Here is a 14,405-nt window from a genome sequence, read left to right on the forward strand (position 1 = left end):
ATAGAGAGAGAGAGAGAGAGAGAGAGAGAGAGAGAGAGAGAGAGAGAGAGAGAGAGAGAGAGGACGAGACGGAGTGGACACGCGTGTGGAATTGCCTTTCTGGGGGTCAACGTGGGGAACTGTCAGTCACCTCCTGGTTTCATCTCTGATTACCGAGAACTTTCCAGAAAGGGGGAATGGGAGAGGAAGAAAGGATAAAACACCTTTCCCTCCAAATGGCTCTTTGGGAGAGAATCACAAGCGAACAGACAGCAGGGCCTTTTTTAATGGGTCTGCCAATCAGAGTCACCAATCACATCATCCTGTTCACGTCAACTGACCCGGATATGACTCTTCCTCGACAAACGAATCACCCTACAGCACTGCTTAAATGACAGGAGGGGAAATTGAATGACCTGAACTATCTGGGAAAAAATGTGTGCTTATACTGCTGGCCTGCTAACCATTGTGTTGAGGGTGTGCTAATACCGATCTGCATGAAGTACCTGAGTGGTAGAACAAGACAAGTAGAAGCTCTGGAACTCTGGGTAAAGCAGCTTTCTCTTCTGCTTCAATTTCTAAGAGGAAATGGGAAAAAGTGTCATGAACCGATGTACTGAAAACAGAAAAGCACTGCATTAAAAGCCAATCACATCAGACACAAGAACTATACAGACATTGTAACTCTAACAATATGAGCGTCCACAACAACCAACAATAAGGAAAGTCTTTCCTCATGTTGATGAATGAAAAATTTGATGGTTTCTGATTGGCCGTCACCTTTGTATCACCTTTGTATCATAAAGTCACTCTGAAAGAGATCCCTGATATCGTTCTTCATGTCATTATCATTATAGTATGCGGTGCGGGCGTTGTCATTCATATTAACCATATAGACCAACCACTTAAAACTGTTGTATTTGCTGTTATCATTGCAGCAACTGCTCCTGGTGTGAATGGCCCTTTACACTGTACAACACGGTTTAAACGTTTTTTCCCCAAAAAGTGGTATAAATCAAAATCCATAATCAATTCCCATTCTGATAAAAAAAAGATACATTTATCTTCATTGAATACGGTAATGTATCATTCATTACCCCTTGGGGATCAATAAAGTAAGTATCTATCTATCTATCTATCTATCAACATTGATGGCAGTGGCTGATAAGTAAATATAAATGCAGAATTCTTCTCACCTCCACATTGAATATGTAGTCCTCCAGAGTATTCTCCAGGCCTGAGAGCACTCCTACATCAAGTGAGCAGTCCAGCCTCTCGGCCTCCTCCAACACGTTCTCAGACGAGGTATCTATGTCTTCGGCGTCCCCATCACTGGGATTGCATGGTTGATTGACAGGCCATTTCAATCCAGCAAATGATTTCTGAATGACACCATACAGTACCAGTGAAAGGATGCACACATGGGTCTCAATATGTTTGAAGGAAACTTGTTGTCCACTACCAAACTATACAAGATTAAGGGTATATTATTATTATTATTATTATTGGGCAGCATTGTTTGATGCTTCAGAAATAGATGTCTGACCCCGAATAAATGCAGAGCAAGTGTGTCCTCCACTACATGTCTGTTTATCACATGAGTAATGGGCACTGAGGCGGGCTTCTCAAGGTACACAACAGCCCTGCCTGCCTTAAGGATCCTGAAAGGAGAACATCAGTCGCTCGCTTACTCAAAGTGTCAACACGTTATATTACTATCTGTAGCATATTTTGTGGTAGGATACAGGTATGTGTAAAAAGTGCAAGCCTCTTCAAAGAAGGCCTGACTCACCTGCTGATAATGTCCCTCCGCTTGAAATCAACCACATTCAACAGCACCACCCAGTCCTGCACATGTCATTTTGAAGTCAGTAATCAAAATTAAAAACAGCCTTTACATTTACACTCAGTTATTTAGCTGACGCTTGTATCCAAAGTGACTAACAAAAAAGGTAAACAATCAAGGTAAACAAGGTACAGTGTCATGTAAGGACATGTTAACACAGCAATAAATACTACTCAAATAGAATCAACGGACAGTTCATTTATAAAACCGTATATGTGTCAGCTGTTTGGAGACACATAAGACACTTGACCTGGAAGGCCCCAGACACCAGTCCTCTGGCCACCTTCTCTCTCCATGCCTTCACGGGGTTGGTGAGGCCAGGGCTTTGGACCGAGAGGTTCACCTCATAAGGGACCTCAGGTAGCCATTCACTCAGCTTCACGCTGTCCAGCAGGTATTCTGGTGTGACAATCCACTTCCCTAAGAGAACCAGAATCAATTAATACGGTTTATTGTGAAAACAACACACTGGAGAAGGGCCATTACCAGGCTGCGCTTAATAATGATGAACTGAGTTACATTCTCTCATTCCCATACAGCAAGAATTTTTCCAAACGTTAAGGAACAAGCATGAGAAAAACATTTTAGCATCATTTTAACATCTGGGCAAAGCATTATCTCATGAATATTCAAAAACTGTCCACTTAACATTCTGTTTCTATAATAATAATAATAATAATAATAATTATGACCGCCGCCGGTCATATAGGTTTAGTCAGATTTATTTTTTTTTCTTTTTTTTTTCTTTTTCGCATGCCCAGATTTCCGTCAATGATTCCCGGGACACTGAAAGACCGGGGTACACGAAACTGGGTGGGCATGTAACCCCACATGGATAGCATGGAACCATCGTTTTTCGTTTTGATCTGTAGCCCCCCCGCTGGACTGGACACCCCGAAAGTAGGGTAGGGCAGACACAGTTTTCTGTGAATATCTCGAGAACCGTAGGGTTTAGGAGGACCATTTTTTTTGTATGTTGATCTCAAGGGGCCATGTCAACCCATTCCATAACCACTCATTTCATGTATAGCGCCACCTAGTTAAACACAAAAAAGTAAAAATGAGGTGTTGTAATCGCAGGTATCTGTGACCTAACATAGTCAAAACTGCACAAAATTGGAAGTGTAGGATCATTATGACACCCTCTGTATGCACGCCAAGTTTCGTGGAATTCTGTTCATGGGGGGCCACACAATAAATTAATTTATGTTACTATACACCAACTGGCCTGTAGGTGGCCGGAGACAGTTTTCTGTGAATATCTCGAGAACCGTAGGGCCTAGGAGGTCCACCTTTTTTATGTATGTTGGTCTTAAGGGGGCATGTCAACCCATCCCATTACCACTTATTTCATCTATAGCGCCACCTAGTTAAAAATTAAAAAGCAAAAAGCGTTTTTCGTTTTGATCTGTAGCACCCCCGCTGGACTGGACCCCCGAAAGGAGGGTAGGGCAGACACAGTTCTCTGTGAATATCTTGAGAACTGTAGGGTCTAGGATGACCATTTTTTTCCGTATGTTTGCCTCCAGGGGTCATGTTAACCCATTTCATGTACACACATGTGCACAAACAGATACACACACACACACATACATTCACAGTAATCATACGTATGACACATACTCACACAGTAGACATATGTACGCTTGCACAGGCACATACGCAGGCACACACACAAGCACGCACGCACGCACACACGCACACACACACACACACACACACACACACACACACACACACACATAACATAAACATGAACATGAACATGCACACATGCACACATGCACACAATTCAAGAATTTCTCAGAATTATGAACAGGCAAGATGGAGGTGGGGTTGTATAAAATGAATTTTACATGTGAAATCTATGAACTAATCATGTTTTGGTACTTGTTGTCTAGCAGATATCAGTGAGAATTGAGTACGTGTGGATAATGCAATTTAGTGAGACAGTTAGAATCATATAGGCCTTTCAGCGTGATTTATTTTTGTGGAAAAAATGTGCTGGACTGGGCGGCGGTCATATTTTGTACCGCTCTGCGGTACATCTAGTTGTTGTTTGTTATTGTTGTTGTTGTTACACTAATAGTATTATCACAGATTTAAAATACACACACACAACACAAAAACAGTCACTGACCTCCAGCACATGCTGCTAGGAACTTTTCACTGGGCACAGCCTGGGAGACTATCAGATGGGTGATGCTTTCCCTGTAAATCTACAACAGAAGAAACATAACCATTATTTCACCAGTGATAATGCAATAGGCCAAGTCCCACAGGTCTCCAACTGCTCTGCAGCCAGCATAGAAATTAAAAAAAGGGTCAAGATCTTTGCGGTGTCACTCAGACTGCAGGGACTTCAATTATTGCATAGAAAAGTCTGCGACTATATTTGGATGCAATTGAGGGCAAGGACGAAATGATGGAGTCAAAAATACATCTCGGAATTTGAAACCAATTAGGGCCATTTCTCAGGGCTAATCACTGACTCTTCATCTTTCTCTGAATGAACTGCGACACAGGTGTACACCAGCGCCTTCAATGAAGCCGCCACATGCTATTTTTATATCTGTGAAAGGATGAATCTCGTGGGGAAATAATCATATTAATTAGTCTGGAAAATCATTTCTGTAGTCAATGGATAGACCCAGCCACGGGTCCTTTAAAACTTTCAAGAGCTCACTGTTATTGTATGTAGGCCTATAGTCTCTCTGAGGGAGTTTAGCTTGCTAAATCTTTCACTCCTTATCTTGTCTCTATCTTATCTTGTGTCTGTGATGAATTTAAATTGTAATGCACAGGTCTGTTTTGTTATTTATTGATCACCTTCCTGATAATGTTATTTAAATATTAGTATTAATATCATATTAACCAAGAAATAACATTATTTCTTGGTTAATATGAAACAAAAAAGGACTCTGCCTGTCAAATGACTAGGAGATGTTTTTCCTGTGTTGTATGTATTGTTAGTATGACATCAAATCGTAGCACCAAAAAAAAAAAAAATCGCACCTACTCACACACTGAACAGCCACTTGGCATGGCCACTGTACCTACACACACACTGTACCTACTCACACACTGAACCTATTCACACACTACCTACACACACACTGTACCTACTCACACACTACCTACTCACACACTACCTACTCACACACTGAACCTATTCACACACACTACCTACTCACACACACTAAACCTACACACACACTGCACCTACATTACTCACACACTGAGCGGCCACTTGGCATGGCCCTGTTTTAGTTTGGATGTGCACATAGCTTAGCACTCACCGGGCCTCCAATGTATGTCCCATCCAGCTGCTTTATAGCACGGAGCAGCTGTCCTTTACTTTGGGCATCTTTGATTCCTGATATCTGAAATATACGCTTTCTGCTGGACATTGCTGCACAGGGACATCAACAGCAGACATGCCTACATTTCAAACAAACACATAAAAACTTGTTACCTATCAGGGACATAAGTATCCAGCAAAAGAGATTTTCTCAGTTACTTTGGTACATTTCTCAATTTGGAATTTACTAGTTGTTCAATTTCCACATCATGTAAATGTAAATCAGCTTTCTAGCTCATCCGTGAATTAGTGAACATACAGTGCACACAGTGAACACACAGTGAGGTGAAGCACACACTAACCCGGAGCAGTGAGCTGCCTTGCTACAGCGGTGCTCGGGGAGCAAGTGAGGGGTTAGGTGCTTTGCTAAAGGGCACATCAGCCGTTCCCACTGGTCGGGGATCGAACCGGCAACCCTTCAAGCCCTAATCAGAAGGCCATGACTGCCCCCTCATCTAGTCACAATTGTTCACATCATACCAGGAACATTACAATTATTTTGAATATCTTGCAAATGCTTTTGCACAGGAGAAATGCATGTATTGTCTGCTGTTTTTGTCTTACCCCTAGTCAAGTCAGCTAATGCAAATGACTTAGACTAGTGATTATTATGTGTCAAACATATACAGTATGCTTAACTTGTGTTGAATGGTATTTTTAATGTTAGCTAAATTACATGTTATTCAAATCTGGATTGTTTACAGGTCTTTGATGAGGCTTGAATTTCCCCTAGGGATCAATAAAGTATCTATCTATCTATGTATCTATCTATCTATCTATCTAGGATTGATTACATTTGGTCAAAGGCAAAAAGTGAGTGCAAAACCATTCCACCAAGCCAGTCTGGATTTACCAGGCCAGCATAAGGGGAAACTAGTTCTAGTGGTGCAACAAATCTCAGATAGCAATGTATTCAGTAAGTTTCTTTCTCTGGTTTACAGAATACAACATCTTACCAAACGTACTGTAAATCATCCACATGTATCTTATTCATGACAACAGGAGGAGTTTGGTCATCATGCCAAATTAGGCAGCCTTCTGAATGGGGTAATTCATCATGTAAACTTTCTCGTTAAAAATAGCACTAGGGAATTGTTTCGGTGTACGCAAAAGAATGCTGATGACTGATCTGACAATTTTACTCCAGTGGTTCTACTCCAGGAGTTCTCTCCTGAACGAAGGTGAAATGTCTATGATCATCATAGCTGGGTAACATGGTTCTCATAGAATTTATGTGGCATGCAAACCATTTCTCAATCCATTCTGTTTGTCATGCAACATAGGCTAAAAAAGCTTATTTGTCACTGACAGTTCCACTTTCGATTCTACTTCACCGTACCTAATCTCACCACGATTACGCTATCAAAGGTGAACCTTAACGGGGCAAACTATAAAATCGACCGTTTCTGGAATCTGGATGCGGAGCTGATGTCCACTTCATCATGCATGCTCCCAAATTCAATCTTTCAGCGCGCCAAAATATTGCCAATATACGGGGTATTGGGCGCAACCACGACACGATTCACTAATAGCCATCAGCGTGCATTTTCTAAGACTGTCAAAGACAACATATGTTAACATCAGTTAGATAAAAATTTACAATACTTGTGAAACATTACTTTTTTAAACATTACCTGAGCTGAGCAGCTTTGCGAAGAATATTCACGAGGAACCTCTCCTTGCATGGGTTGTTCCAAACTTGTAGGGGAATGTGTGTTCATGTTTTGAAAAGAAAACCCCACTTACCACTAAGTTTGGCGCGAAATAAATCACAGATCACTGTAACTAAATATAAAAAATAATGTTATAGTTGATATGACATTAATTATGACATGATGTTTATCTCCAGCGTTGTTAGTTAAAATAGTACTTCACCTACGAACGTCAAACATTTGTAACATTCCATGATACGGAAGTTTTCAAGTCGAAGCTTCCGGTTGGTTGTCAGAGACGCTAACGCGTTGCAAAGGGATTTTAATAGCGTGTTACAATGTAGCAGGATGCTAATTATCAACATCATGAAGGAGTGTCATAATCTCGAATGTCACAAACCCTTCTGGTGGCACATCAGAGGTCAGCGCCTTTGAAATGTATTGCTCTAAACGTAGACTAATCCCATGCCTATACAATTATTGGTAGCTTCTAGCTATCAAGTTTTGCGCTGTGCTAACGGGTTAGCTGGCAAAATAGCTGTCCAACCAACATCCCCCTTATTGCTAGTGAGATAATGTAACATTAGCCAAACAATTTCCCCCGATATTCTTTGATCTTAAAACAACGTCTTCACAGCGTTACGTTGGCTAGAACTGTTATGCGTTTTCCTTTTGGCTCATTTCGGAAATTATTCACAAATTTGTATTACAACTGTTTGCCGCCTAACGTTCCTGGCATCACGTTAAGAGGCATTTGGAAAACAGCCACTTGTTGCATTTAGATTGTAACGCTAGTAGCCTATGTATGATATTAAACGTCATGACATGACATGACATTTCATTACATTCGAGATTCCGTAAAAACTACAGGCAAACGATGAATTTGTTAAAGCTGTACTTTCTAAATTAAACGTAGTCTATATATTTGGTGTGCTTGTGGATGCAGGCTCCCTAACCGTGATGGATTGAACACTGAAACCGAAGAACATTGTTGATCATCTTCTGCCTAAGGTAGGCTAATATTGGTTTGTTTTCTGAATATTTGCGTTTTAAAACTGTGCCATAAAAATAGCTTATAGTAGCCTATCTTTTACAAACTGTTCAATACTATGGTAGGCCTAAAATGCGTATAGGCCTAATTGTTGTTTTCAATTAAAGGTTAGATTGAAGTTAACCAAAAGTCTTCTGTGGTATGTTATGTAATTAAGATATTTTTCAAAATATCTTTTGCTGGGTATAAATTGCCTTGTTGTGTTGATGGGGCACAGTTCAGTTTGGGGTAACAAGTTCACAGTGCCTCTGACAGTTTTGTTGAAAAATAAATAAATAAATAAAATATTGTACCTTAGTTTGCAACCCTCATAATAATTATTGACAAGCTTCTATATATAAAAAAACGCCCCCCCCCAACCCCCCAAAAAATAAAAATAAAAACAATGCTGCAAAGGATGTAATTTTCACCTTCTTTCAAGGGCAGAGTGACTTGAAATAAATTAAATGTTTGGGATTCAGAACAACTTTACCTGTCCTTTGCATTAAGTGTAATCACAAAATGCAGTATACAAAATACATTTAGCCAAATTAAACAAACAAACAAACAAAAACAGAGGGAAGGGAACACAAAACTATTATGAGGGGAAACCCCAACAAATCCTAGCAAAGGAATATGAATGTTTTTCAGATACATATTTTTCTCATTACATATTTAGCCTTGCTGTTGCATTAGTTCATATGCACTGGGCTTTTTCACTTCTGCTGGTATTTTGTCATAGACATTTCATATAAATCTAATACTACAAGTCCAGGAAATAATTAGAGAAGAAAAAAATGTAGGAAAAAAAAAACTTTATGACCCCAGTAACATTTTCAATGTCCTTACAACAATGGTATAGGGCAGTTAACCTAAGGAAAGGCGACTTTGAAGTAGCCTAATAGGCTAGGCCTCAATATTGAACTGGAGTCTCCTCTCTCCTCTTCCTTGTTGTCTGGAAAATAATTACCTGTGGTATCGTTTTACGAGGAGGATTGTGTTTGACCTGACAACTCCTAAGTGCTTCAGAAGCCTCCTTAAGCAGGGAGGCAGTATGTGTCGGAGAGACAGCACAGACAGCAGGATGCTGCTAGTCATTCCTTAAGTGTTCTGAGACTCCGTCTGCCCCAGTTCAGCCCTGTGTGGCAGCGTCGCTGTAACCACCAGGGCCCTGGCACATCAGAGTTCAGAATAGATAACGAGAGGGAGGGAGAGAGGTAGAGATAGAGAGGGAGGGAGATGGAGGGAGGGAGGGAGGGAGAGAATGAAGGATGGAGAGTGCAGCTCCTTAATTAGGCCCCGTGCGCAGAAAGTGACGGCACCAACCTGACACTACTACTACTCTCAAGTGTAAGCAGATGCAAGCGCTGATGCACGTCCTTTGTGGTGCATATGTGAGAACATAAACACGAACGCACGCTTGCACACACACACACACACACACACACACACACACACACACACACACACACACACACAGACGTGATACACAGGGACTGACGAGCAGACAGACTGGCATACACACACACTGTACACACACACACGCACGCACGCACACACACACACTGCACATACACACACACACACACATACTCCCACAAAGTACACACACAGCCCTAGTTCCTGTGTAATTACACTCTGTAGAGTCTAATCCTATGATTGAAAAACCCAGACACACTTCCAGAAGTCGCACCATGCACACACACACACACACACACACACACACACACACACACACACACACACACGCACACACACACACGCACACGCACATCATCAGACAGTGCACTGAAAGTGGAGGAAGGGTGGGGGGGTATGGTGGTTAGGGGGTGGTGGGCTTAGAATACAGAGGAAATAATAAAGTACAAGCTTAACTGCGGAGTCTGTCAAGTGAAGGAAATAATATTTGTCCAGCTGGACAGCCTTTCGCTTTTGTGCGGGCTAAATTAATGTTGAGATTTCTGTCTGCACGCCGAAAAGGCAGTCGTGTCAGGGAGGTATCGCGAGCTGTTTGGAGTTTGACGGGGGATTATTAAAATCAGGCCAGATGGGGGGGGGGGGGTGGAGAGGAGTGGCAGCCCGAGCCAAATTGACACTGACACTCTCCATTATTCCCCACTTGACTCGTGATGACGCCGTTGATAGCATGTCTCGGGCGCCCGCACAGAATAACATGGGAGGAGTGTGTGTGTGTGTGTGTGTGTGTGTGTGTGTGTTTGTGGGTGTGGGATGGTGGTGGTGGTGGTGGTGGTGGTTGGTGGGGTTCTTGCGGCTGCCGTCGGGAGCTTGTTGACGCCGTGGATTGCGGTGTAGTGCCGGAGGAGGCGAGTCGGCTCTCGCCCGCCCACCCTCTTGTTCAAGGTGAAGAGCTGACCGGTGTTTATTTTCAGACACCTGACTCCTCGGCGTGCCTCTCTCGCTCCCCTGACGGGTTGCCCTTTGCAATTATCTTAAAGTTGCCCCTATTGTGACTTGAATGCACACGAGTGCTCTTCATCACGTACCCAGAATACAAGATGGAGGGACACAGAGAGGGCATTTTGAAGCAGGAAACCTGTTCAGTTCTCAGAGCCATCTCTTTGTTTCATATGCAGGATGAATCAATTATCTTAGAATTGTTAGCGAGATCATTGATATTCATCTTCTGTATTGTATGCACTGTATTATATGATGTTATTGAGGCTATTATAACTAGTCAATCCCTCCCTCTTAACAAACCCTAAATAGACCTCTGAAGTTTGCCTACTAGAAGGACCAAAACTGCCATTTTTTCCCATATAAGGAGAACCATGCCTCCTTATATGGGCAAAGACATAATCCAGATCTCCTTATATGGGCAAATATGGCAGCTTTTTTTTTTTTTTTGGGGGGGGGGGGGGGTTTTTTTTCAAACTTTAGAGGTATAATGCAGCCTCTCTTCAGATACATGGATCCACGAGTCAATGTGGCACCCACTGATCCATACGCTTGTGCCCCAGCAGTGCCCAGCCAGGCATGGACTGGCAGCGGGACCTGCCGTATGACCACATCGCAGCGGACCTGCCGCTGTCCGGCGTGCCAACAGAAGCGGACATCCAGCAGCTCCTCCGAGACACGGAAGAGAAGCTAAAGTTCAACGCCAGCAGGTCAGTAGATCTCGCTAACCACAGTCCTAGTCTGCTTTCAGAGTTTGAGGGCCTTAATTGGAATGATGGGCAAAGGGGCAAAGCCAGAGCTAATTTATTAACTACTGGCAAATTCAATTAGCTAGTTTTACACCACAAGTAAGACCTTTAGGACAAGAAAGCCTTGATGAGACCGCTCAATCCCCCCCCTACTGCCACACAATAACTATATTTTTTTTTTTACTGTTGGAACATGTCAAAGGAAAGCTTTTGTTTTGTCACAATCTACACAGTGTGTCATTACTTGTGTTTTAGTTTTGTTCCATGACTGAAGGCCTCTTTGTAATCAGACGGGCGAGGGCCATGCGTGGGGTGAAGGGTGTGTTGAAGGGTACCTGAGGAGGAGAACCCAAGTCCTCTGCTCCTCTGATTTCTTTTTACTCTCCTCAATGTCATGCCATATGGGGTCAGAGAAGGCCGTCCTGTTCTTAAGGTCTAATTCAACAGGAAATTACACCTCTGACCAAAGAGCTCTCTCTCTCTCTCCCTCTCTATATCTCTATCTCATTCTGTTTTGTTCTGTGTCTTCTCTTCTCTCTCATATCCCTCACTCTAACCCCTCCTTCACTCCCTCTCTCCCTCCCTCTCTCTCTCTCTGCTTTTTCACTCTCGCTCTGAAGCATGGGCCCTCACGGCAGAGGAGAGGAGAAGCTCTCATGGGCTGAGATCGCACCTCTCGCTCTCCCTCCCTCTGTCCTTCTCTCTCTCTCTCTCCATTTCCTTTTGAGGGAAGAGAGGCGATGGGAGAAATCTATCTTTCTCTCTCTCTTTCTCCGTCTCTCTCTCTCTCCCTCTCTCTCTCTCTCCCTCTTTCCCCCCCATGATGCTTTTATCCCTTTGTGCTGTTTGTGAGGAGGTGGACGGTCAGGTGCGAGGCTGTGCTAAATGTGTTGTGCCCGAACAAAGCCGCCCACTGCTGTTGCCATTAGAGCCGGGCCTCTCATCCTCCACCGCCCTCCTCTCTTTTCTCTCCTCCATCCGCAAAATGGGGAGAGAGTAATAATTGAAGATTCCACATCTTGAAATGAAAACCCTTGGGTGGGTAATTCAAGGCTTATTACCCAAGGCTGAGGTATTTTTCTGCTTTTCCAAGCATTAAAGGCTTATTTAGTGTTCTTGGGGAGATGGGAGACGGATAGCCATTATAAGAACAAAGAGGGGGATAATGGGAAATTGTGTGAAAAAAAAGAGAGAGAGGGGGGGGGGAAGAGGGGGGGGAAAGAGGAGGAAGAGAGAGTGATGCTCAATTGTGTTGGTCAGTCAGCCTTGGGTTTCTTTTCAGGCGAGGAACGCTTCACAGATCCCCCACCACCGCCACAGCCCCCCCCCCCCCCCTCTTTTGGTAAAACGCACCCGGGTGGGCCCAGTGTCACACACTACACCTGCTGCCTAAGCCACTTAGTGGTGTCTGGGACAAATTATGGAAGGAGGGGGGGAAAAAGGAACGAAGGACAGGAAAAGGAAATGAGAGTGAGTGAGTGAGTGAATGAGAGTGAGAGTGAGAGTGAGAGTGAGAGTGAGAGTGAGAGTGAGAGAGAGAGAGTGTGAGAGAGCTACAGCTGCCTACTCCCATGGCTTTAACCTCTCTATGGGTCAGGGTTGCTTGGCATGCACCCAGCTCTCCCATGTCAGACATTTGCCTAAGAGCCGGCTCCTAATTGGAGGAGATTAAGATAGGTTGACATCGGGCTTGGCTCGCCCCAAATTGAAATGCTGTAATCCATTAGGTTTCATCAGATGGGACACTTTTCCTGCGTGCCCCCCTGAATAAAGCTGGCCCGTGTTTGTGTGTGTGTGTGTGTGTGTGTGTGTGTGTGTGTGTGTGTGTGTGTGTGTGTGTGTGTGTGTGTGTGTGTGTGTGTGTGTGTGGGTCGAGGGCACAGGGGGCCTCAGGTTACTTTGGCAGGGGAAGTGCCATACTGCTGATAACTGCAGGCACTTGCCAATCTAATGCATGATCGGGTGCCACACGTGCACTCGTGTGTGTGTGTGTGTGTGTGTGTGTGTGTGTAAATGTCCTGACAAATGTCTTGCTGCTTTGCGGTTGGAAGGATATGAAGATAGGAAGGCCTTAGATAGGGAGCCACGGGCAGGTGGTTGAGGGTATCCACTTTCAGGTGGTTCTTTGGCTCTCTGCGTTGGGTGAGTTGGTGTGTGTGTGTGTGTGGGAGGGGAGAGGCCTCTTTGATAATGGCATTGGGGGTAGAGATTGGTTTCCTGTGCAGTTGGGGATGGTTGCTCACTGAAGCTGGAGCTTATTTGAAAAGGATCCCTTCCTGCCCCCCCCCCCCTCCCCCTTCCCACTCTTCTCTTCTCCTCTCCCCTGGAGCGCACAGCCCACCCACACTAAATTAATTTTGACAAGGAACTTAAGATAACGTCAAACTGCTGACTAATCAGCGGATTGGGTTTCCGTTAGTCACAGAGCTGTGAAACTCACCATCATATCTAATAAAAGCCTCAGACGCACACTTTTTTTTCCGAAAGGCCTGCTTGCCATACCTGCTCTGGTGTGATCTTTAAAAAACGACTCTTTTACTCTTTGTTTTTTTGGTTGTGTGTGTGTGTGTGTGTGTGTGTGTAGGGGGGGGGGGGGTGATTGACAGGTGGGGAAAGGGAGCGAGTGTTGAGTGAGGGTTTAAAGGATCCCTTCCTCTTCTCATTTTACAAAACCTTTTTTGTTTAGGTTGGGTTGGGGGGGTGGGGGGCTTTTCTCATCCTAACCAGTCACAGGTGGGCTTGCTTCTTCCACCCTGCTGCTTTGTCAAGAATCACTCTCTCCATCTCTCCGTCTCTTCCTCTCTCTCTCTCTCTCTCCCTCTCTCTCTCGCTCTCTCTCCCAGTCCATCTCCACTCGTCTTTCAACCATTCTCTCTTCTTCTGTAGTGTGAGGACACTAATCCACGGAAGTTGATTAGTCTGGGGCTGGTGAAGAACCTTTTGAGGTTGGGGTCATCATAGGAGGTGTTGTGAGACTAGCACACACACACGCCGACACACACACACACACACACCCCGACACACACTGACAATCACTCTTACACTCTTGCTCACTTTCAATCAAACTGTTAATCCTGTATCAAAGTGAAGATTAGTGCAGACAAGAAAGCAAGCATGTGTGTGAGCGTGTGTCAGAGAGTGAAAGCGAGATTGAAGACAGAGACAAAGTAACTGTAAAAAAGAGAGAGAGAGAGAGAAAAACTCATCAGTCGACAGAATAATCAATTCCTTTTGCCCAGTCATTTGTCTCCCATTAAGGCGCCTGGACCCGTACGAGCAGCTCTCTCTGCGTGCAATTCTACATCACGTTCGGCCTGCTGTTACTAATTGAGTGTCTGGAACATCACTCTCACCCTGGCAGACTGTGCTGTTC

General features: G+C 43.9%; 2 protein-coding genes across 4 annotated transcripts in view; one reads left to right on the forward strand and one right to left on the reverse strand.

Annotated features, from left to right (window-relative positions):
• slf1 (SMC5/6 complex localization factor 1) overlaps positions 1–6,865 on the reverse strand; it is a 31,238-nt gene extending 24,373 nt beyond the window's left edge. For 2 of the 3 annotated variants that reach the window (XM_076289052.1, XM_076289050.1), the window contains exons 1-8: positions 6,821–6,865; positions 5,125–5,266; positions 3,966–4,044; positions 2,076–2,245; positions 1,772–1,827; positions 1,526–1,640; positions 1,176–1,361; positions 486–557 (exon numbers count right to left, since the gene is read on the reverse strand). In XM_076289052.1, coding sequence (XP_076145167.1) covers positions 486–557; positions 1,176–1,361; positions 1,526–1,640; positions 1,772–1,827; positions 2,076–2,245; positions 3,966–4,044; positions 5,125–5,235 — 789 coding nt within the window. In that variant the 5' untranslated portion in view covers positions 5,236–5,266; positions 6,821–6,865. Of the gene's footprint in view, positions 1–485; positions 558–1,175; positions 1,362–1,525; positions 1,641–1,771; positions 1,828–2,075; positions 2,246–3,965; positions 4,045–5,124; positions 5,267–5,488; positions 5,570–6,820 lie in introns of those variants that run through there. The other variant, XM_076289051.1, reaches the window with a different exon arrangement.
• Positions 6,866–7,150: 285 nt separating this feature from the next.
• The window catches only part of kiaa0825 (KIAA0825 ortholog), a 101,424-nt gene continuing 94,169 nt past the window's right edge, over positions 7,151–14,405 (forward strand). The window contains exons 1-3 of the mRNA XM_076289053.1: positions 7,151–7,259; positions 7,785–7,849; positions 10,850–10,993. Of these exons, the coding sequence (XP_076145168.1) occupies positions 10,863–10,993 (131 nt within the window). The 5' untranslated portion in view covers positions 7,151–7,259; positions 7,785–7,849; positions 10,850–10,862. The remainder of the gene's footprint in view (positions 7,260–7,784; positions 7,850–10,849; positions 10,994–14,405) is intronic.

The sequence above is a fragment of the Alosa pseudoharengus genome, unplaced genomic scaffold (assembly GCF_046254945.1).
Source record: "Alosa pseudoharengus isolate Yale_2024_CS ecotype anadromous, Long Island Sound unplaced genomic scaffold, YU_APseudo_1.1 YU_APseudo_1.1_scf_17, whole genome shotgun sequence".
Lineage (NCBI taxonomy): Eukaryota > Metazoa > Chordata > Actinopteri > Clupeiformes > Clupeidae > Alosa > Alosa pseudoharengus.